Source organism: Callionymus lyra, chromosome 13 (genome assembly GCF_982586985.1).
Source record: "Callionymus lyra chromosome 13, fCalLyr1.hap1.1, whole genome shotgun sequence".
Classification (NCBI taxonomy): Eukaryota; Metazoa; Chordata; class Actinopteri; order Syngnathiformes; family Callionymidae; genus Callionymus; species Callionymus lyra.
This window is the reverse complement of record NC_141830.1, coordinates 23,256,091-23,277,655: the sequence shown is the minus strand read 5'-3', so window position 1 is coordinate 23,277,655 and position 21,565 is coordinate 23,256,091. Positions and strand designations below refer to the sequence as shown.

At 40.0% G+C, this 21,565-nt stretch overlaps 3 protein-coding genes across 5 annotated transcripts; 1 reads left to right on the top strand and 2 right to left on the bottom strand.

Moving 5' to 3' along the window:
* The first annotated feature begins 311 nt into the window (after positions 1 to 311).
* On the top strand, positions 312 to 10,200 carry trim54 (tripartite motif containing 54). 2 transcript variants are annotated; one of them, XM_087805326.1, is made up of 9 exons: positions 312 to 551; positions 4,719 to 4,891; positions 5,533 to 5,716; positions 8,645 to 8,740; positions 8,861 to 9,094; positions 9,214 to 9,236; positions 9,666 to 9,790; positions 9,854 to 9,911; positions 9,987 to 10,200. In XM_087805326.1, exons 1-8 carry the CDS (start codon positions 381 to 383, stop codon positions 9,895 to 9,897), a joined length of 1,050 nt encoding a protein of 349 aa, XP_087661452.1. In that variant the 5' UTR covers positions 312 to 380; the 3' UTR covers positions 9,898 to 9,911; positions 9,987 to 10,200. The 2 variants fall into 2 exon arrangements, with proteins under 2 accessions (XP_087661452.1, XP_087661451.1); XM_087805325.1 differs by having other exon boundaries at positions 9,854 to 10,200.
* Positions 10,201 to 10,310: 110 nt separating this feature from the next.
* Positions 10,311 to 11,849, bottom strand: ucn1 (urocortin 1). Its single transcript, XM_087805330.1, has 2 exons — positions 11,738 to 11,849; positions 10,311 to 11,147 (listed from the first exon to the last, which is right to left on the bottom strand). The coding sequence occupies exons 1-2, from the start codon at positions 11,839 to 11,841 to the stop codon at positions 10,727 to 10,729; spliced, it is 525 nt and encodes a 174-aa protein (XP_087661456.1). The 5' UTR covers positions 11,842 to 11,849; the 3' UTR covers positions 10,311 to 10,726.
* Positions 11,850 to 11,887: 38 nt separating this feature from the next.
* On the bottom strand, positions 11,888 to 21,523 carry mpv17 (mitochondrial inner membrane protein MPV17). Of its 2 annotated transcripts, none has more exons than XM_087805329.1 (8): positions 21,434 to 21,523; positions 20,592 to 20,672; positions 19,672 to 19,787; positions 18,634 to 18,726; positions 15,422 to 15,517; positions 13,210 to 13,242; positions 13,094 to 13,146; positions 11,888 to 12,663 (listed from the first exon to the last, which is right to left on the bottom strand). In XM_087805329.1, exons 2-8 carry the CDS (start codon positions 20,662 to 20,664, stop codon positions 12,594 to 12,596), a joined length of 534 nt encoding a protein of 177 aa, XP_087661455.1. In that variant the 5' UTR covers positions 20,665 to 20,672; positions 21,434 to 21,523; the 3' UTR covers positions 11,888 to 12,593. The 2 variants fall into 2 exon arrangements, with proteins under 2 accessions (XP_087661455.1, XP_087661453.1); XM_087805327.1 differs by lacking the exon at positions 21,434 to 21,523 and adding an exon at positions 20,870 to 21,170.
* Positions 21,524 to 21,565: the final 42 nt, after the last annotated feature.

Here is a 21,565-nt window from a genome sequence, read left to right as displayed (position 1 = left end):
AATGACTAGTTTATCTATCTAGGCTGAACTTACATTTATTTTCCTTTTTGTTCATTTATACTCCTTCAGTTTTGTTGTGAACCGTACAACAACAACACAACAAGGTGTGATTGAGTAAGAGAGAAGGTTGTTTTCGCAGAGGCGTGTTTCATCTCTGGCGTCTCAACCTTCATAGAAACATGCTAATCTAAGTGCGGCTGGAACTCAGTTTATCCAGTAACTCAAGCCAGAACAAACGGATGCGCTGAAAATAGCTCAGAGTCACCAGCACGGCTGCTGCACTGCGAGGGTCTTCACGGGAGACCGATAGATCGAAAAAGCAAAAGAAGTGATTCGTGACACACCGGGACCGTTAAGTGAGATCTGATCTTCTCGAGGCGATGAACTTGGCGGTGGGCTTCGAGCCTCCTGCGGCGGGCAGCGGGGCGTCCATGAAGAACCTGGAGAAGCAGCTGATCTGTCCCGTGTGTCTGGAGGTCTTCTCCAAACCCGTGGTCATCCTGCCCTGCCAGCACAACCTCTGTCGCAAGTGTGCCAGCGACGTTCTGCAGGTATCACTCATCGTCACTTCCAACACTTTTAAGATAAGATAAGATCCTTGGAGTAATGAAGTATCAGCAGCAGGTTTTCATTGTCGTTGATCATAGTTTAGTAATGAGACATTGTAAGAGTAAGATATACATTTATTGAAAGTGATAGTTCACTCAAAATATACTCATTTTCTACTCACCCTCATGTCAACTAAGAGTTGGGATTATTTTCAGAGTAATCTGTTTTTATTTATTCTGAGTTATAGATGAAAATGTTTGTTCATTTTAATGTAGCGACTGGAGCTCAGTTGTCTTCATCTTCGTCCAGAAAGACACACTTAAGTCGACTGTCTACACTGGAAGTTCTAGCAATATTTACCTGGAATGCTAACTGTCTGTGAAGCTTGTTAGCCTTTAAACTTCTGCTACAAACAATCCTAAAATATAGAATTATTTAATTTATTCTGGAACAATTCATCTAGTCTAGTCTTCAATACAAGATAGACGTTACAGTGAGTGGATGTTTTTAAGTGTCTTTTTGGACGAAGACGAAGACAACTGAGCTTCAGTCGCTACATTAAAATGAACAAACATTTTTGTCTATAACTCTAAAAAGGAACAGATTACTCTGAAAATAATACCAACTCTTAGTCGACATGAGGGCGAGTAGAAAATGATTGAAGAGTGAACGATCTATTAAGTTGTTGAAGCAGTTTTAAAAAAAAAAGAAGATTAAAGATACATACAGCCCACAATAAAGCAAACAAAAAGTAATAAAGACAAATGGTAAAAACAACAACGACAACAACAAATGGACAAAATTATAATAGATAGTAATGATTCTAAAAAAGATAAATATGTCAATAGGAAATAACTATTACTACATTTATTGAAAATACATACACTAAGTTGAAGACAGTTGACTAGCTAACTAGCTTATTTATAGCAAGTAATTACTGTTGTGTCGTTGGCTACTGACGAGAAACTAGGGGTGTAAGAAAACACTGATAAAACTCAATATTTTATTTTCACGATACTGTATCAATATTCAACAGCACTGTATCTTTTTTATTTGTTTTCTGTTTTAAATCATATTTTATGTTTTATAATATATCAATAAAGTGTGTTTAAAATAATATATATATATATTTTTAAATGTACTATTTACATTCAAATATTTCCAGCGTTTTGGGTTTTAAGGTGAAGCAACAGAGAAATCCCTTGAGATCCCTGCAATGACTGAGGACTAGAGGATACAGTCAATTCCAGAAGCTTTTAAAGCTGATGTTGGACGTAATAATTTAAACAAATCCCGAAGGAGACCTCAATAAAGTTTTATCCATCTATCTATCTATCTAGCTAGCTAGATAGCTAGCTAAAGTTCATCTTGAAGGCAAACGACACCGTCTAGGTAGAACTTTATTGATCCCTCAGGAGGTCTCCTTCAGGAAATTGTTTAAATTGTCTATCTATCTAATGGATAGATAGATAGATAGATAGATAGATAGATAGATAGATATCTCTAGATCTCTATATAGATAGAGTTCATCTTGAAGCCAAACGACACCGTCTATCTATCTAATGGATGGATAGATATCTATCTCTAGATATATCTATACATATCTATCTATCTATCTATCTATCTATCTATCTATCTATCTATCTAGCTAGAGTTCATCTTGATGGCAAACGACACCGTCTATCTATGTAATGGATAGATAGATAGATAGATAGATAGATAGATAGATAGATAGATAGATAGATAGATAGATAGATGGATAGATATATCTCTAGATATCTAGATAGCTATAGATAGAGTATATATATATAGTAAGATATCTATTTAGCTAGCTAGCTAGCTAGAGTTCATCTTGAAGGCCAACAACACCATCTATCTCTCTATCGGCTGGATGGATGGATGGATAGATGGATGGATGGATGTCTCTATAATCTATCTAGCTAGCTAGCTAGCTAGAGTTCATCTTGAAGGCAAACGACACGTCTATCTATCTAATGGATAGATAGATATCTATCTCTAGATATAGTTAGATAGATACCCCAGATATCTCTAGATATTTCTATAAGCTATCTATCTATCTATCTATCTATCTAGAGTTCATCTTGAAGGCCAACGACACCGTCTATCTATCTAATTGATATATAGATAGATATCTCTAGATATATCTATAATCTATCTAGCAAGCTAGCTAGCTAGATAGATAGAGTTCATCTTGAAGGCAAACGACACCGTCTATCGATGTAATGGATAGATAGATAGATGGATAGATAGATATCTATCTCTATATATATCTCTCGATATCTAGCTAGCTATAGATAGATAGATAGAGTATAGATATATCTAGAGATATCCATCTATCTATCTATCTATCTATCTATCTATCTATCTATCTATCTATCTATCTATCTATCTATCTATCTATCTATCTATCTATCTAGCTAGAGTTCATCTTGAAGGCCAACGACATTGTCTATCTATCTAGATAGACAGATGGATAGATAGATATCTCTAGATATTTCTATAAGCTATCTATCTAATAGATAATAATAATAATAATAATAATGTCTATTTATATAGCGCCTTTCACAAAGCGCTTTGACAGCCATTCACACATACTGATGGGATTAGGCTGCAATAGATAGATAGATAGATAGATAGATAGATATCTCTAGATATTTCTATAAGCTTTCTATCTATCTAGCTAGAGTTCATCTTGAAGGCAAACGACACCGTCTATCTATCGGATGGATGGATGGATATATCTAATCTAATCTATCTAATTATTAGTAAACAACAATTGTGGCTAATTCTGCAGCACAGACAGTGGAGACTCATGAAAGGACAGACTCAGTGGGTCCAGAGGGATCAAAGTCGAACAACAAGCCTTGATGTTTGGTCTCTGTGCTTTCGTGGCACTGATACCAAGCCTCTCACAGCACACGCCTGCGTCGGCAAAACTATATAAGGCAGCAACGTGAGCTGAGGAACTTCAACTGTTTGGAACTTGGTGAAAGTGGAATTAAGCTGAAAAGGACGAAGGTTTGGAAGCGACTGCTCTGAAGAACAATGAACGACATTGACAAGAAACTGGCTATGATGAAGGACTGGTTCATTGATGACATCACCAAAGGCACCGACCATTACGATTTTCTGGATCCAATTTATTTCATCGACGTCCTGGAGAAAATGAGCACCAGCCACAAGGGGCTGGAAAACAAAATGACCTTCCATCAAAACCGACTGGACACCGAGATCCGCTGCAACGTTCAGAAGATGGAAGCAGACCAGAAGCTCATGAAGACGCTGGAGTCGAAGATAATTGAACATGACGAGTTCATCTTGAAGGCGACCGACGCCGTTTCTGACCAGCTCCTCATGGAGAAAGAGAAGAATTTGCTGCTCGTGAAGGAAATGCAGATCATGAGAGCTAGAAATGACGAGATGAACCTCAAGTGCGAGAAGGCGCAGAAGGACGTCGCACACCTCAAGTACAGATTCGACAAGGAGCTCATGTCTGTTGTCACCCAGCTGGATAATGACCACCAGGCGATGGAGAGCTTGACAGAGGGGATGAAGACCTTCGCTGAGAAAGTGGACATCCACAAGAATCTTCTCTCTGAGGTCCAGATGCTCCGGAGGCTGGTGGATAAATATGTGAATCCAGAGTTTCAGATTGAGATCACAGTGGACGACGCCAAGAAGGACACGGAGGAAGAGCTTCCTGAAGATGAAGCTGAAGATGGGGCTGAGGCTCTGCCCAGCGCCAGCAGGTCAGCCTGGAGGAAAGCTTGGCGCAAACTCAACCGCAAGGATGGAGATGCTCAGGTGTTCGTGTGAGCCTGCATTAGAAAGAAAACGACAACAGAAAGCAATTTAAGTAAATGTTCTTTGACAAAATCTATTGCAGTCAAATGTACTGTCTTGTTGCTGAAGTCTGTTTTGAAAACGTCAATAAAAGTTTCAAAGTTTTGAGTTTCTGTCTCTGACTCCAAACCTCATTTGTTTCTCATAAACCATCCAACTTGACTCTGATCTCGAGTTAAAAGTCGGTGCGAAGCGTCATGACGTCATGAGGACACGCGACGATCGAGCTCGACCTCGGGTGACACCTTATCACCTGCTGTGTGACGTCACCCTGACCACCCATCGCTCTGCTCGTCTCCATCCAGGCCGCCAACCCCGCCTTTCGCTCTCGCACTCCGTCCAGTACCATCGGCAGTCGGTTCCGCTGTCCGTCATGTCGTCACGAGGTGGTTCTGGACCGTCACGGGGTGTTCGGCCTGCAGAGGAACCTGCTGGTGGAGAACATCATCGACATCTACCGGAACCAGGACGCCTCGCAGTGAGTGGTTTCTGATTGGTGTTTTTTCGGGGGATAATACACTGGTTCTACGAACACGAAGACACAAAAATAAAACATGGATTTTAAACGTTTTGAGGAAAACCCGAGGAGCGTTACAGTTAGCAGGAGCTATTGTTGCTACACGGACTGTTGACGCGGACGCACTCGTTAGTGACAGATACTGAACTAAGGTTAATTTTAAAATATTAAGTTTAAGACCTGCTTGACATAAAGTATATTTTTGAGGGAAGTAAAAGATTCTACATGATGTTAAAACGTTTCTACTCTTAATTTTAACTGTTAACCGTGCTAGCGAGGTAGTACTCGGACAACCGGAACCAATTTCCTCAATTCATAAATGTTTTTGTTACTTTAGACTATTTTCTGTTACTCAGTGTATTTAAAATAAAAAATATTATATAATTACATTTCATTATTAATAAATCAGGTTCCAATTTCCATGTGCTAAAATAGATTGATTATTATAGATTGACATGAGCGCTAGGGGACAGCATCCGTTTACAAAACGACCTCATTAATACTTTTCATCATTACTTGATCTCCAGATGTGCCGGTCTGGTCAGGAATACAGGAAGTGACTTGACAAATGAAATACTGGATCGTACACTTGTCTCCTCCAGACTCGGCGGCGTGAAGCCGGAGAAGACCCCCCAGCAGCATCTGACCTGTGAGGAGCACCAGGAGGAGAAGATCAACATCTACTGCCTCTCCTGTCAGACTCCCACCTGCTCCATGTGCAAGGTGTTCGGCCTCCACCGCGACTGTGATGTGGCGCCGCTGGAGAGTGTTTACGAGAGGCAGAAGGTGAGACACACTGCTGCTCTCTGTGTGTGTATGTGTGTGTATGTATGTGTGTGTGTGTGTGGGGGTGTGTGTGTGTGTGTGTGTGTGTGTGTGTGTGTGTGTGTGTGTGTGTGTGTGTGTGTGTGTGTGTGTGTGTGTGTGTGTGTGTGTGTGTGTGTGTGTGTGTGTGTGTGTGTGTGTGTGTGTGTGTAAGTAAGTCATTTATCTTTATAGAGCGTTTCTCCAGACCAGGGTCACAAAGTGCTTAAACCATCAAAACAATACTCAATAAAGTATATACTTTAAAGGTCAAGATAACACAACAGTACAACACAGGAGTTCCAGAAACTCAAGGAAAGCCCGAGCTGGGGTGTAAGACTGGATCAGATCACTGATGGAAGGTCTGACCATGAATAGATATGAAAGTAAGAACCAGAATTTTAAAGTTGGTCCTGAAAGAAACGGGCAGCCAGTGAAGAGTTTTAAGGACCGGAGAAATGTGAGTTCTTCTACTAGAGCTCAGAATTCTAGCTGCAGAGTTTTATATTAACTGCAGGCGAGACAGATCCTTCTTGTTTAGACATGAAAACAAACTGTTGCAATATAGTGTGTGCGTGTGTGCGTGCGTCTGTGTGTGTCATCAAGTATCTGTTGTTGGCATTTGTTAATTGGTCATTTTCATTTTTCCTCTTAATTCATGTGATGAGGATGATGGAGAAGATGATTATGATGATGATAATGATGAGGATGATGATGATGGAGAAGATGATGATGATGGAGATGATGGAGAAGATGAGGATGATGGAGATGATGATGATGATAATGATGATGGAGATGATGATGATGGAGATGGTGATGATGGAGAAGATGATGAGGATGATGATGATGGAGATGATGATGATGGAGATGGTGATGATGGAGAAGATGATGAGGATGAGGATGATGGAGATGATGATGATAATGATGATGGAGATGATGATGATGGAGATGGTGATGATGGAGAAGATGATGAGGATGATGATGGAGATGATGATGATGATGGAGAAGATGATAATGGAGATGATGAGGATTATGATGATGATGATGATGGAGAAGATGATGATGATGATGGAGATGATGATAATGATGATGATGGAGAAGATGATGATGATGATGGAGATGATGATGATGATAATGATGAGGATGATGATGATGGAGAAGATAATGATGATGATGGAGATGATGATGATGATGAAGATAATGATGATGATGAGATGATGAGGATGGAGAAGATGATGATGATGGAGAAGATAATGATGATGATGGAGATGATGATGATGATGATGATGGAGATGATGATGATGATAATGATGAGGATGATGATGATGGAGAAGATAATGATGATGATGGAGATGATGATGATGATGAAGATAATGATGATGATGGAGAAGATGATGATGATGGAGAAGATAATGATGATGATGGAGATGATGATGATGGAGATGATGACGAAGATGATGATGATGATAATGATGAGGATGATGATGATGATGGAGAAGATGATGATGATGATGGAGATGATGATGATGGAGATGGTGATGATGTAGAAGATGATGAGGATGATGATGATGGAGATGATGATGATGGAGATGGTGATGATGGAGAAGATGATGAGGATGATGGAGATGATGATGATGGAGATGGTGACGATGGAGAAGATGATGAGGATGATGATGATGGAGATGATGATGATGATGGAGAAGATGATAATGGAGATGATGATGATGGAGATGGTGATGATGGAGAAGATGATGAGGATGATGATGATGATGATGGAGAAGATGATGATGATGATTGAGAAGATGATAATGGAGATGATGAGGATTATGATGATGATGATGATGGAGAAGATGATGATGATGATGGAGATGATGATAATGATGATGATGGAGAAGATGATGATGATGATGGAGATGATGATGATAATGATGAGGATGATGATGATGGAGAAGATAATGATGATGATGGAGATGATGATGAAGATAATGATGATGATGGAGATGATGATGATGGAGAAGATGATGATGATGGAGAAGATAATGATGATGATGGAGATGATGATGATGATGATGGAGATGATGATGATGATAATGATGAGGATGATGATGATGGAGAAGATAATGATGATGATGGAGATGATGATGATGATGAAGATAATGATGATGATGGAGATGATGATGATGGAGAAGATGATGATGATGGAGAAGATAATGATGATGATGGAGAAGATGATGATGGAGATGATGACGAAGATGATGATGATGATAATGATGAGGATGATGATGATGATGGAGATGATGATGATGATGGAGATGATGATGATGGAGAAGATGATGATGATGATGGAGATGATGATGATGGAGATGGTGATGATGGAGAAGATGATGAGGATGATGATGATGATGGAGATGGTGATGATGGAGAAGATGATGAGGATGATGGAGATGATGATAATGATGATGGAGATGATGATGATGGAGATGGTGATGATGGAGAAGATGATGGAGATGATGATGATGATGGAGAAGATGATAATGGAGATGATGAGGATTATGATGATGATGATGATGATGATGGAGATGATGATAATGATGATGATGGAGAAGATGATGATGGAGATGATGATGATGATAATGATGAGGATGATGATGATGATGATGGAGAAGAAGATGATGATGGAGATGATGATGATGATGGAGAAGAAGATGATGATGGAGATGATGATGATGATGATGATTATGGAGAAGATGATGAGGATGATGGAGAAGATGATGATGATGGAGATGATGATGGAGAAGATGATGATGGAGAAGATGATGAGGATGATGGAGATGATGATGATGATGGAGAAGATGATGATGATGATGAAACTGACGATTCTGATTGCAAGCAAACATATGTAATTGACAGGCAGAGCTCAGTGACACTATCGCCGCCCTTGTGGCCAGTAATGACCAGATCCAGTCCCTCATCTCACACATGGATAACCTGAGCAGCTCCATTGAGGTGAGACACACACACACACACACACACACACACACACACACACACAGACACACACGCGCACACACACACACACTCCAGACGAGAGGAGCCCACGTATGACGTCTCCTCCTGGTCCGTCAGGAGAGCAGCCAGCAGCGGCAGCAGCAGCTCAGCAGACACTTCTCAGCTCTACTGCAGCTCCTGGACGACAGGAAGCAGCACCTGGTGTCTCAGATCAGCAGCCACCAGGATGACAAACTCAGACTAGGGCGTGCACTCGTGCGCCGCCACGCTGACCAGCTGAAGGCCGGAGTCCACCTGGTGGAGACGGCACTGCGATCCATGGAGGAACCACACATGCCCGTCTTCATTCAGGTGAGGGAGAAGAACTTCTGATGCGCCCCCTGCTGGTCACTAATGTGTCATCCATCCTTGGAGTCTCGCTAAGATTTGAGTGGAAATAATTGTAACTGTATATTATATTCATGTTTCAGAACACCACAGTGCTGCTGGAGAAGTGAGTATAGTTCTACTTCTGTCCTGAATATTGACAAAGTTTTCCAAAGCAAACCAGGTATTTTCACTCACTGGTGTGTGTACTTCTGCAGCTTGACCACCAAAACAAAGATCATGTTCATCTATACAAGCATCAGAAGTTATTGCAGATACATTTTTAATAAAAAATGCTGCGTAGGCAGCTGAGTTCACCAAGAGGGAGTGAAATGATGAGAGTGGAAAGGTAGTGAGTTGTACCGTGTCTTGAGTTAGAAAGTAAGTCTGAAAGTAATTTCAAGTCAAACTAATACCATGTTTTAAACAAAATTATTATTTGTTTCCATTTGATCTTTTTAACTAATCAGTAATCAGGAATATCTGCAGGTATTAAAAACGTAGCCATTATTATTATGTTCATCAAAAGCGTCTGTTGCTCCTCGACGGTGGTCAGGATGGCGGTGGCGTCTCGGTCGTCCAGCGTGGAGCGTCCAGACGTGGGCTTCGAGAGCTTGAGTCACTTCGCCGTCGACACGGACGACGTGGAGGAGCTGCTCAGGAACATGGACTTCTGCGGTGGTAAGATCAGAACCGGACTCGCGTCACGAGCCTGTGGTACTACTCACTGTTGGACTCTCGTAGATGAAGAGGACGAAGACGATGATGAAGAGGAGTCAGGACTCTGACGACATCTCCATTTGTGCGTCTGAATCTTTTTCTTTTTTACTGGTATTTACATGTTTCACTTGAAGACATGAATGTGATTGTCCTGTAGGTGGCGCTTTCTTGTGAGGAAAAAGAGAAGTTTGTTTTTACAGCAGTTGTTTTATTAGAAAATGGCAAAAATAAAGACAAGTGAACAATTAGAGCAACAACAACAAAAAACAAGTGGTTGTTCTTCAATCATTCAAGAAAAAGATTCAACCTGTCAATCATTTTTTTAAACGTTTTTCCTGCTTCGAATAAACACGTGACAAAACCTTCGACAACCAGTTTGTATTGATATTTGTTCCCATCAACATTCTCCTTTGTCCGGTTCTGTTTGGCTATATAAGCAACAGTTGGGATTCTTTGAATACATGAAGTGTCTTTTACATAAAAATAATTATAATTTGAGAATAGAATTTCTGCTTAAACCATAAATAATATAGTTTTACTTCATTACCAATCCATTGGTTAACCCTTCTTTTGTTAAATAATGCAGGATATTAAAGTTAAAACTCTTTAAGGCCATAACTATATTTTCCAATTGTGTATACGTTTTTAGTTCTAATAAATTCGTCGCTAATAAAGATGTTTTACACCTTCAGTAAAATACGTTATGAGTTTATTGTCGGACGCAAATTTTATCGAAATCTGACATCGACGAGTGATTTTAAAATAATAAAAAAGGAGTAAAATACTTAACACAAGTTCAACCAGTGCGGGCGGGTTCTGGGTCCAGTAAAGTCCGTTATCTTGACACAGAGCTGTCGCAGGAGGCGACGTAAAGCAAAAGTTCTGTCGCGACACCTTCTACTTCCCGACCTCGTCCAGAACTTTGCGGTTGAACTGAGCCTGCTCCCTCTGGTTCTCCAGCTTGGCCATCTGGATCATGTTCCTCAGCAGGTGGAAGGTGAGGTCGATGGACAGAGGAGGCTCCTCGCTGCGCTTCAGCAGCGCCGCCGCCGCCTCCCTCACCTCCTCCTCCTCCTCGTCTAGGAGCTTCAGCGGCTCCGGTTCTACTCGCTGCAAGTACCGGTGCATGTGCTCCTCCAGCAGGTGGGAGGCGGCGCTGTCTCCCGCCGCGGCCGCTCTGAGCAGCACCTCCTCCAGCCGCTGAGACTGCAGGCGGCCGCTGTCGTCCGTCCAGCCGAGGAGGGAGCGAGGAGTGACCGAGCGGAGGTGCGAGGAGAGGAGGAGCAGGGAGGAGAGCAGCAGCATGGCTGGCTTCATCCTGACGCCGAGATGCAATTGAATGTAAATTAAAACGTGATGAAGAACTTTAATAAACATTAGACGCAAGTTTACCAGAATTAAGTTAAAGATCAAAGAAGAAACAAACAAGTTTATTAAATTAAACTTTTAATCACTGGTTTGTGCGTAATTAAGCGCAGCAATGACGTGATAAAATACGATAGAAACTTTGTTAAGTAAGTAATTTTTATTTGTATAGCGCTTTTCTGGACCAAAAAATTAAAATTAAAAAACATATTCAACCATTAGATTAGTCAAGATGTTTCAGATTAATTTCCCGACACTACTGAATACATTAGCTTGGATTTGGTCTAGATATGTAACGTAAAACATGCGCAAACGTGAAACTCTTAACACTTTAATTCACATTAAAAATTAAATTAAATAAAGCTTATTAATAATCACACACGTTCAAAGTTTAATAATAATAGTAATTTAAAAATAAACTATGACATGCGTAAAAGATGCGCAATATCATAACTTTAAAAATAGGTTTGTTCTAAATGCGAGGACACAAAAATACAAAGTCATTAAAAAGAATCTAAACAAGAAACGGTTCGTGCATCTTACGTGGATCTATGTTCGGTGGTCCAGAAAGAGTTCGGTTCCGTCTCAGGGTCCAGTAAGCGCTTCTGTGTGGCAGACGGTGTTTTTAAGCGCTGCTGTGACGTCATAAGTTTCGCAGAGACTCGCGACGATCTCAGAGTAAGTCGTTAAATGTTGCTTTTTGTTACTTTTTTTATTCGACAGCGAGTTTACGCAGCTTTTTAAAAATACATTTTGCGACTTCAACTGTCGACCTTATCAAACTGAAGAGTGAAAGTTGAATCATTTCAACGACACACCTGCTCATCACGTTTGATACACAACCAGCTGAGGTGCACACAACTACACACACACTGTACTTAATACACATGTTGTCACTTTAAACAAATATTCTCGTTAGAGTAATAAAGTATAATAAGTATCTCAACAGTTCACTCTGCAGTGGTCAGTACCTGATCCGAGAGCAGCAGATTCCCATCAAAGCAAATCCAGAGAACACGTATAGAAAACCACATACGATAATAAATCAAACACCATGGGAGGAAATCAGAGTGCCCAGAGTAAACTAACAAACAAAAGATTATTTTTATATTTAAAAAAAAAAGAAAGATATTTTTATAATTTAATTAGAAACGTTGTTGTTTTCAACTATTCAGTCAACTCAAATGAGTCGACAAATAGACACACGATGTAAGTGTGTGTGAGTGTGTGTGAGTGTGTGTCATTTCCATAAATAAGGATGTCAGAGACATTTCAAGTGTGAATGTGTTACTCAGAGTGGACAAGCATTTGGCTCTCGACCTTTACAACTGACTCACTTTTACACCTCGAAAAATAACAGAGACAGACGACCACAGTCCCGGGAACGTCATCATCTTCATCACAGCTTGTTGACCTTCCAGGTCAAGTAGGAGTTCCAGATGACAGCAACGATCTGAACCACAGCGAGTCTATGATAACAGATCAGAAACTTTAGACTTTTTTTTTTTTTAAAGATGAAAACCAAAATGATTATTTTGAACATTCAGTCTGTGATATATTAATACACGTGTGTACAAATTAAAGTAATATTTATATAAAATAAAAATACATTTGATTGAAGTAATAAACTTAGAACTCAAACTAACTTATAATATAATGAACGTAATAAACCTTCAACATTAACAAGAAACATTTGAAAAAAAATCACATGTGATAAAAATTTTTAGATAAATAGCAAAAATGATCAAATAAAACACAAGCACTAAAAAAGAAAAAAGTTGCTTATTAAAAAAAATGTCTGTGTGAAAAAAGTCATATGTAACAATAATGATGTATGTAATAATAATTAACAATGGTTTCATCAAGACACAAATAAACAAAGTAAGGTTGATAAGGTACCGGTGCTGAAGTGGGATGAAGTAGAAGTTGGCGATCTGGACGGGCGGCCAGAGCTGAGACACAAACGAACCAGTGAACAAACGTATTTACATGGAGGTGAAAGAAAAAAGACTCACGTAGTAGTTGGAGACGAGAGCGTCGCTGTAGTCCTGCACACAAGAAGTTCACTTGAACCTTCACAAGACTCTCTCCACCGACAAACTACAACTCAGTCACTTTCAAAAGACCTTCAGAAGTTCAGAGCAACACCCGAGAGGAGGAGAAGACACTGGGACATCCCATAATGAGCAGACAGCAGTCACTCCATCACCGTGGAAATGGCTGGTTCAGACAGAAGCGGCGGGCGACCGAGGGAACCTGTGGGTGGGACGCTGATGGAAGATCTGATCCAAATGTGCCGGTGAGCGACGGGAGGTTTGAGGCGAGTCAGATTTTGGGCGAGTGGAAGTTGGATTGTGCCAAATTACACTAGAACATTGCGTTAGTTGAGAAGAGTTGCCGGTTTTAATCCCCGTTTCAGCCTTGCTTATGTCCTTGAGCAAAACACTGAACCCATGATTGTGCCGAGACAAACAGAATCTCCTCAAGAGGATCGATAAAGTTTTCTTTATTGAAAGTCTGGTTCAGCTTTATGTATTTTTTATATTTATAGATTTAACTTTGTGATTCTTATTTATGATGAGTCATCACTATCTGACTCGATTCAGCTCTCAGTGGATTGAACGAGATGCTGAACAGGAAGTGACTTTGGCTGGAGTCGCTCACCTGTTGACCAGGTTTAACTCTGCAACACACACACACACACACACACACACACACAAAAGCCTGACCGACTGTTCAGCTGCGCGACATTTTTAGTCCCGACATTCGTTTTAAGAACCAGGAAATGATGTCGGTGCATCAAAGCCAAACTCCACCAGAGAACATGGCTTCTCAATAAAGGGTCACGACGACCTGCGCCCCCACATTTAAACCAGACACTCCAGTCACGAGCGGAAACACGTTTGTAATTACGAGCAAACAAGTTTCGTGACACACGCAAACTCTGCTGACATCATCACGACGCAGCATCTCAGCGACGGTCATGTGGTTGTTTGGTCAGCTCCGTGTTTCCTGGCTGGTAATGAGTGTGTGTGTGTCGTCGCGGTGCCTTCACGGTCCAGAACCTCCGGCGCGTTGAATAATAGATCAACGTGACGACCACAGGTGGATTCACGGAGGAATGACTCACAGTTTCTCAAACTGCAGCGAGAAATCTACGGACAAACTTTCCATCGTCTGCGGCTAAACTCAAGTGTCAGCCGCGGAACCAGAGACCTGCTGCGGCCGCGAGGACGAGGCAGCGAGAGAATCTGTGACATTTCAAACTTGCGTTCAGATAAAAGGTCACGCCGACTGTAATCTGTACTCAGACGAGAATCCACATCATCGTATTTCACTTTTCCAGATGATGTCAGCGGCAAAGTTTCTCAGGCTTTTCACGCTTTGAAAAAAGTATTTTTAGGTTTATTTTAAACAAAGTATGTTTTTTATTAATTCATCCTATTAAAGGCTTTTGAAATAAAAAGCTGCAGGAACACGTTTGAAAAGAAAAGGAAAAAAAAAACCTCATTAGATAAAAAACTAAATAAAACTAAATAAAAAAAAAAAAATCCACAGGAAATAATATCGTCAAGTTTCTAAAAATGTATTTTCTTTTCAATGATACAAATCAAACGTGATATTTAAATTAAAGTGACTAATTGAAAAAAAACAACAATCACGAAAATCAGGAAGTTAATATAGAGAATAATCATAATAATTATCTTCACTATTTTAAAAAATGGGTTACATTTTTTTAAATATTTTATAATAAATTAAATTAAATTGGTAGAAAACGTAAAAATGGGTTAAAAAAATCGTATTATACATTATTTAAATTAACATAATAAAATAAATTGTAAAAAAATAAAAATAAAAATGGGTTTAAATGTTTTTAAAGAATCTTATTATAAATAATTAAAATAAAAATATTAAAATAAAAGAAAATTTAGAAAACACAAAAGAAAAACAAGAAAATCAAAGGACCTTAAATTGACTAAGAACAAAAATAATATAATTTAAGTAAAATTAATTTACAGAAAGAGATAAATAATGGAAAATTATTCTTATTTTTATTTTTACATTAAATAAAGACTTAAATTGTAGATTAAAATACATTGTACTTTTGGAAAATTGAAAATGATGTTTGTGTGCAGGAGCACGAGTTTATGTCAGACTGACTCTCACGAGTCCTAATTGTGTGCGAGTCAGTTTTGAAACAACGGGTCACGTTAAGATTCGACTCACCCGCTTCAGTTTGCTCAAGTTCTGTTCCGCCGTCAGCCCGTTGAGAGCGCCGGAGAGGCTGATGAACGCCGCCAGGAAGCACGGAGCGAAACACAGCTGTGGAGACATTGAACACATCACTTGATCCTGAACACACCACTTGAACACATCACTTGAACCTGAACACATCACTTGATCCTGAACACACCACTTGAACACATCACTTGATCCTGAACACACCACTTGAACACATTACTTGATCCTGAACACATCACTTGATCCTGAACACACCACTTGATCCTGAACACACCACTTGATCCTGAACACACCATTTGATCCTGAACACACCACTTGATCCTGAACACACCACTTGTTCCTGAACACACCACTTGATCCTGAACACACCACTTGATCCTGAACACACCACTTGATCCTGAACACACCACTTGATCCTGAACACACCACTTGATCCTGAACACACCACTTGATCCTGAACACACCACTTGAACACATCACTTGATCCTGAACACTCCACTTGAACACATCACTTGAACCTGAACACATCACTTGATCCTGAACACACCACTTGATCCTGAACACACCACTTGATCCTGAACACACCACTTGAACACATCACTTGAACCTGAACACATCACTTGATCCTGAACACACCACTTGATCCTGAACACACCACTTGATCCTGAACACACCACTTGATCCTGAACACACCACTTGATCCTGAACACACCACTTGATCCTGAACACATCACTTGATCCTGAACACACCACTTGATCCTGAACACGCCACTTGAACACATCACTTGATCCTGAACACACCACTTGAACACATCACTTGATCCTGAACACACCACTTGATCCTGAACACACCACTTGATCCTGAACACACCACTTGATCCTGAACACACCACTTGATCCTGAACACACCACTTGATCCTGAACACATCACTTGATCCTGAACACACCACTTGAACACATCACTTGATCCTGAACACACCACTTGAACACATCACTTGATCCTGAACACACCACTTGAACACATCACTTGATCCTGAACACACCACTTGATCCTGAACACACCACTTGATCCTGAACACACCACTTGATCCTGAACACACCACTTGATCCTGAACACACCACTTGATCCTGAACACACCACTTGAACACATCACTTGATCCTGAACACACCACTTGATCCTGAACACACCACTTGATCCTGAACACACCACTTGAACACATCACTTGATCCTGAACACACCACTTGATCCTGAACACACCACTTGAACACATCACTTGAACCTGAACACATCACTTGAACCTGAACACATCACTTGATCCTGAACACACCACTTGATCCTGAACACACCACTTGATCCTGAACACACCACTTGATCCTGAACACACCACTTGAACCTGAACACATCACTTGATCCTGAACACACCACTTGATCCTGAACACACCACTTGATCCTGAACACACCACTTGATCCTGAACACACCACTTGATCCTGAACACACCACTTGATCCTGAACACACCACTTGATCCTGAACACACCACTTGAACACATCACTTGAACCTGAACACATCACTTGAACCTGAACACATCACTTGATCCTGAACACATCACTTGATCCTGAACACACCACTTGATCCTGAACACACCACTTGATCCTGAACACACCACTTGAACACATCACTTGAACCTGAACACATCACTTGATCCTGAACACATCACTTGATCCTGAACACACCACTTGATCCTGAACACACCACTTGATCCTGAACACACCACTTGATCCTGAACACACCACTTGATCCTGAACACACCACTTGATCCTGAACACACCACTTGATCCTGAACACACCACTTGATCCTGAACACACCACTTGAACACATCACTTGATCCTGAACACACCACTTGATCCTGAACACACCACTTGAACACATCACTTGATCCTGAACACACCACTTGATCCTGAACACACCACTTGATCCTGAACACACCACTTGAACACATCACTTGATCCTGAACACACCACTTGAACACATCACTTGATCCTGAACACACCACTTGAACACATCACTTGATCCTGAACACACCACTTGAACACATCACTTGATCCTGAACACACCACTTGATCCTGAACACACCACTTGATCCTGAACACACCACTTGATCCTGAACACACCACTTGATCCTGAACACACCACTTGAACACATCACTTGATCCTGAACACACCACTTGATCCTGAACACACCACTTGATCCTGAACACACCACTTGAACACATCACTTGATCCTGAACACACCACTTGAACACATCACTTGATCCTGAACACACCACTTGATCCTGAACACACCACTTGATCCTGAACACACCACTTGATCCTGAACACATCACTTGATCCTGAACACATCACTTGATCCTGAACACACCACTTGAACCTGAACACACCACTTGATCCTGAACACACCACTTGATCCTGAACACACCACTTGATCCTGAACACACCACTTGATCCTGAACACACCACTTGATCCTGAACACACCACTTGATCCTGAACACACTTTGATAGAAAGAGAAAAACAGGACGTTCATCACACTCGTTTGTTTGTCAGTGTAAACACGGATGTTGACGTGTTCCTGCTGTCTTGTCTTCGAGTCACTCTGCGATAAGTGTGTGACACAAACGTCACAGTTTTCTCTTCAGCTCTGACGATCCAGCCTCACCAGAGGAAAATAGGAAAATGGTGGGAAGAGAGGAAAACAATCGGAGAAAGAAAAGACAAACAGAAATACAAAAATAGAGGAAATAACTCATCGTAAAAGGATACAGAATACATGCAGAGAAAAATGTGAAAAAGAAAAGAGGAAAACCTAAATAAGAAAGCAGCTTAAATAGAGGAAAGAAAGGAGAAAAAAAAGGAAAGAAAGGAATAGATTAGGCAGAAGAAGAAACAGTAAAAGTTGGAATACAGAAGGAAAAGAAAAAGAAGGATGTCGATAAAGAAGAACAATCAGTAGCAGAGGATTAGTTGTGAAAGAAGGAGGAAGATGAAATAGAAACAAAGAACAAAAGGTAGAAATAAACGAGTGGAACTAGAAGTAGCGATAGAAGACGTCACAACATAAAGAAGGAGAAGAAGCGACGGAAGAAGAAAGTCAAGAACAGCTCGTTCACGGTCCGGCTCAAGAGCTGCTGTACTCACCTGGTCCAACAACATCTTCTTCATGGCAGAACTCTTACTAGCTCCCACCACCAGCCGGTCCAGGACCCGGTACCAGCTCCCGATCACCGGACCCTGCAGAGCCGTTACATTATGACCAGTACTGGGTCTCATGGGTCGAGATTTTTTTTTTCATTCATTAAACAATTCAATTCAATTTTATTTAAAGTGTGTTATCATAACAAAGTTATCTCAAGACACTTTACAGTTGAAGTAAGACTATAGTGGAGAAAGTAAAAACAGATCCCAGCAATTCAACATTTGTTTATTATCATGTAACATATTGTGTGTGTTTTTGAAACATTGTGACTGTGTGTCTCAGTGTGCGTTTGTCTGCGTGTGCGTCTGTGTGTGCGTGTGTTTAAGACGATTACAAACACAGAAATAAACCGCGTGTGAAAGAGAAGCATCGCTGATCATACAAAAGACATGCAAGTGCAGCAACATTTGTCGTCATACTCACGCCCACGTGTGCGACACAATCTCGACCGACTCCCGCTGCACAATACACACCCAGATGAACACACTTAGCAGCTAATCTGCTGTGACGTGAAATAAAAAGATAACCTCAATATGAAGAGTTTAAATGATTTCAACTGTTAAAAAAAATTAAATTGTTAAATAGACTTAAATCTTTATATTATTTATTGCAAATGTAAAAGATAGTTTAAAACTGTGACATTTTTTTTTTTTTTTAATGTTTATCATCCTCTATTTGAAGTAAAATATCACATTACAGTTTTTTTCACTACAATTGTACATGCAATGAATGAAAAAACGTTTTTTTTTATGAATTAATATATATATATATATTATTTTTTAAATAAATTAACAATAATGATCAGTGTTCGATTTATGAAATCCTTGTCAAAATGTAATATTCAAAAGTCAGATTAGTGACTTTTACACTGGTTTACTGATGTCATTTTGAGATTATTATTTAAGTGATATTTTTACACATTATTTTTCAATGTGTTCTAATTAAACGGTTGAGAAAATGAGTCTTTATCTTCGGCTCACCACAAAGAAGAACCCGATGCTCATCATCTTGGCTGTTCTTGGAACGTTGTGACGAGCGAGTCCTCGCCGCTCGATCAGCTGCTGGGAAATGACGTCACCGACGCCGACCAGCGACCCTGAGCACAGAGACCACCAACAGTCGGACATTTTGCGGCTGATTCTAGGACTGATAACATTTTCACTTTAACTCTTAACAACAAAAAACGCAGACTCGTGAATGAAGAAACGCTAGTGACAACGTTACAACATGAACCGGGCTGAACGAGACATAACCTTTGCTGCAAATGTCACAGAGAACTAATAAAAGAAGCTCATCCGTGCGCTCAGGAAGCAGGAAATGTCAATTGCACCTGGAAAGCAGTAAACACCGAATTTCTTGGTCACTTTGACTCAGTGTTGACGGAAACTGGGTCTCACACACACACACACACACACACACACACACACACACACACACACACACACACACACACAGTCTGTGTTTGTGTGTATTGCTATTAATTCACCAATTTTTATTTATTATTTTTATTTGTAAGTATTTATGACATTACTTAATATGAATCAATTTCATTGAAGGTCGCTTATTTTTTTTATTTTTTTTTATTAAGCGAATTAGCTCTAATCTATCTAAAGTTTATTAAGTTGTTAAATAAACGAATAAACTTTTGTTTCTTTCTGTGGTGTTTCAATTTGTCTCCATCTAGTGTTCAGGTGTGGGCATTACAACATGGAGCAGCTGTTACATGTCGCTCTTTTATTGAACAAAAATGTGAAAACATTCAGTTCTCAGCTTCACATTCACGAATGCAGGGAGAAACAAGTTCAAGGTTCACGTGCAATGTTGACACTGAATATACAACCAAAGAGCCTGATGAACTTCAGCCTTGAGAGCCAAGGATGAAGATAAACACAAACTGTACCTGCAGTTACTATCTGGACTGTCCAGGGGTGTTTTGTCATCAAGGTCTGGTAGGATCTCCACAGGGTCGCCATCTTCAGCCCTGAACACAACACAACACACAAGATTTAAGTACCTTTAAGTACATGTACATGTTAGACTAATAATTCCAGTGGCTGTTTAAAAAACTTTAAAAAGCTTTAAGACTGACAATATTTTAAAGTTGTGTCGCCGGAAATGGAAGGAACTTGACAATGTGACACAAATTAAGCTAACAAGTCTCGTCTCGTCTCTCATTACCTTCAGTCAAGATCACGTGAAGAAACATGTCATTTAAAGTCCAAAATAGTATCGAATACAGCATAAAAAATGCATCACCAGGATTGTTTTGTAACCTCATCTCAAGGACAACTATTTAAAAGAACATGTAATCGGATTAAAAAAAACAAAAAAAAAAAACAGCATCGGATAAAAACAAACATATTCGCGAGTCCTACATATTATTTAATGTCCGATAGTTAAATAAAAAATAAATTACATAAACGTGGTTTCAAATTAAGTTCAGCTTTATGTAACATAGTAACACAAATGTACGCAATTGACAAATCTCATGTCATAAGTTAACGCAGGAGATAAGTCAAGACTATAAATACGAACAAAAGTTACTTTGAAATATTATTTTCTTATCTCTCATCAGGCTCGTGCGCAGATGCGTTCACGGACAATAACAAGACTTATTCAAGGAAAAGCTAATGCTACATAAAGTGACATAAATTAGTTCAGTTCAGAACAGGAGAGGTAAAGAATCGACTTCAGATATACTTCAAATACGACTTAATATGACGACTACACGTTTAAACTTACCAGGTATTAATGATGGTCAGGACCTTACGGCATGTGAAGGCATCAGCAATCTCTCTCTTTCGTCATTTCCGACGGGATAATAGCCGCGCCCGCCCCCTAATGGACAATAGGGGAATTGGCTCAGGAACTTGA

Coding starts and splice junctions, on each gene's coding strand:
- mpv17 (XM_087805327.1), bottom strand. CDS start 20,969: ATGAGGTTACAAAACAATCCTGGTGATGCATTTTTTATGCTGTATTCG. Junction 20,673..20,869: donor TCACGTGATCTTGACTGAAG/GTAATGAGAGAC, acceptor TGTTGTGTTCAG/GGCTGAAGATGGCGACCCTG. Junction 18,727..19,671: donor GCATCGGGTTCTTCTTTGTG/GTGAGCCGAAGA, acceptor ACGGCTCTGCAG/GGTCCGGTGATCGGGAGCTG.
- trim54 (XM_087805326.1), top strand. CDS start 381: ATGAACTTGGCGGTGGGCTTCGAGCCTCCTGCGGCGGGCAGCGGGGCG. Junction 5,717..8,644: donor GTGTTTACGAGAGGCAGAAG/GTGAGACACACT, acceptor TGTAATTGACAG/GCAGAGCTCAGTGACACTAT. Junction 9,237..9,665: donor ACCACAGTGCTGCTGGAGAA/GTGAGTATAGTT, acceptor GACGGTGGTCAG/GATGGCGGTGGCGTCTCGGT.
- ucn1 (XM_087805330.1), bottom strand. CDS start 11,841: ATGACGTCACAGCAGCGCTTAAAAACACCGTCTGCCACACAGAAGCGC. Junction 11,148..11,737: donor ACCACCGAACATAGATCCAC/GTAAGATGCACG, acceptor TCTCGGCGTCAG/GATGAAGCCAGCCATGCTGC.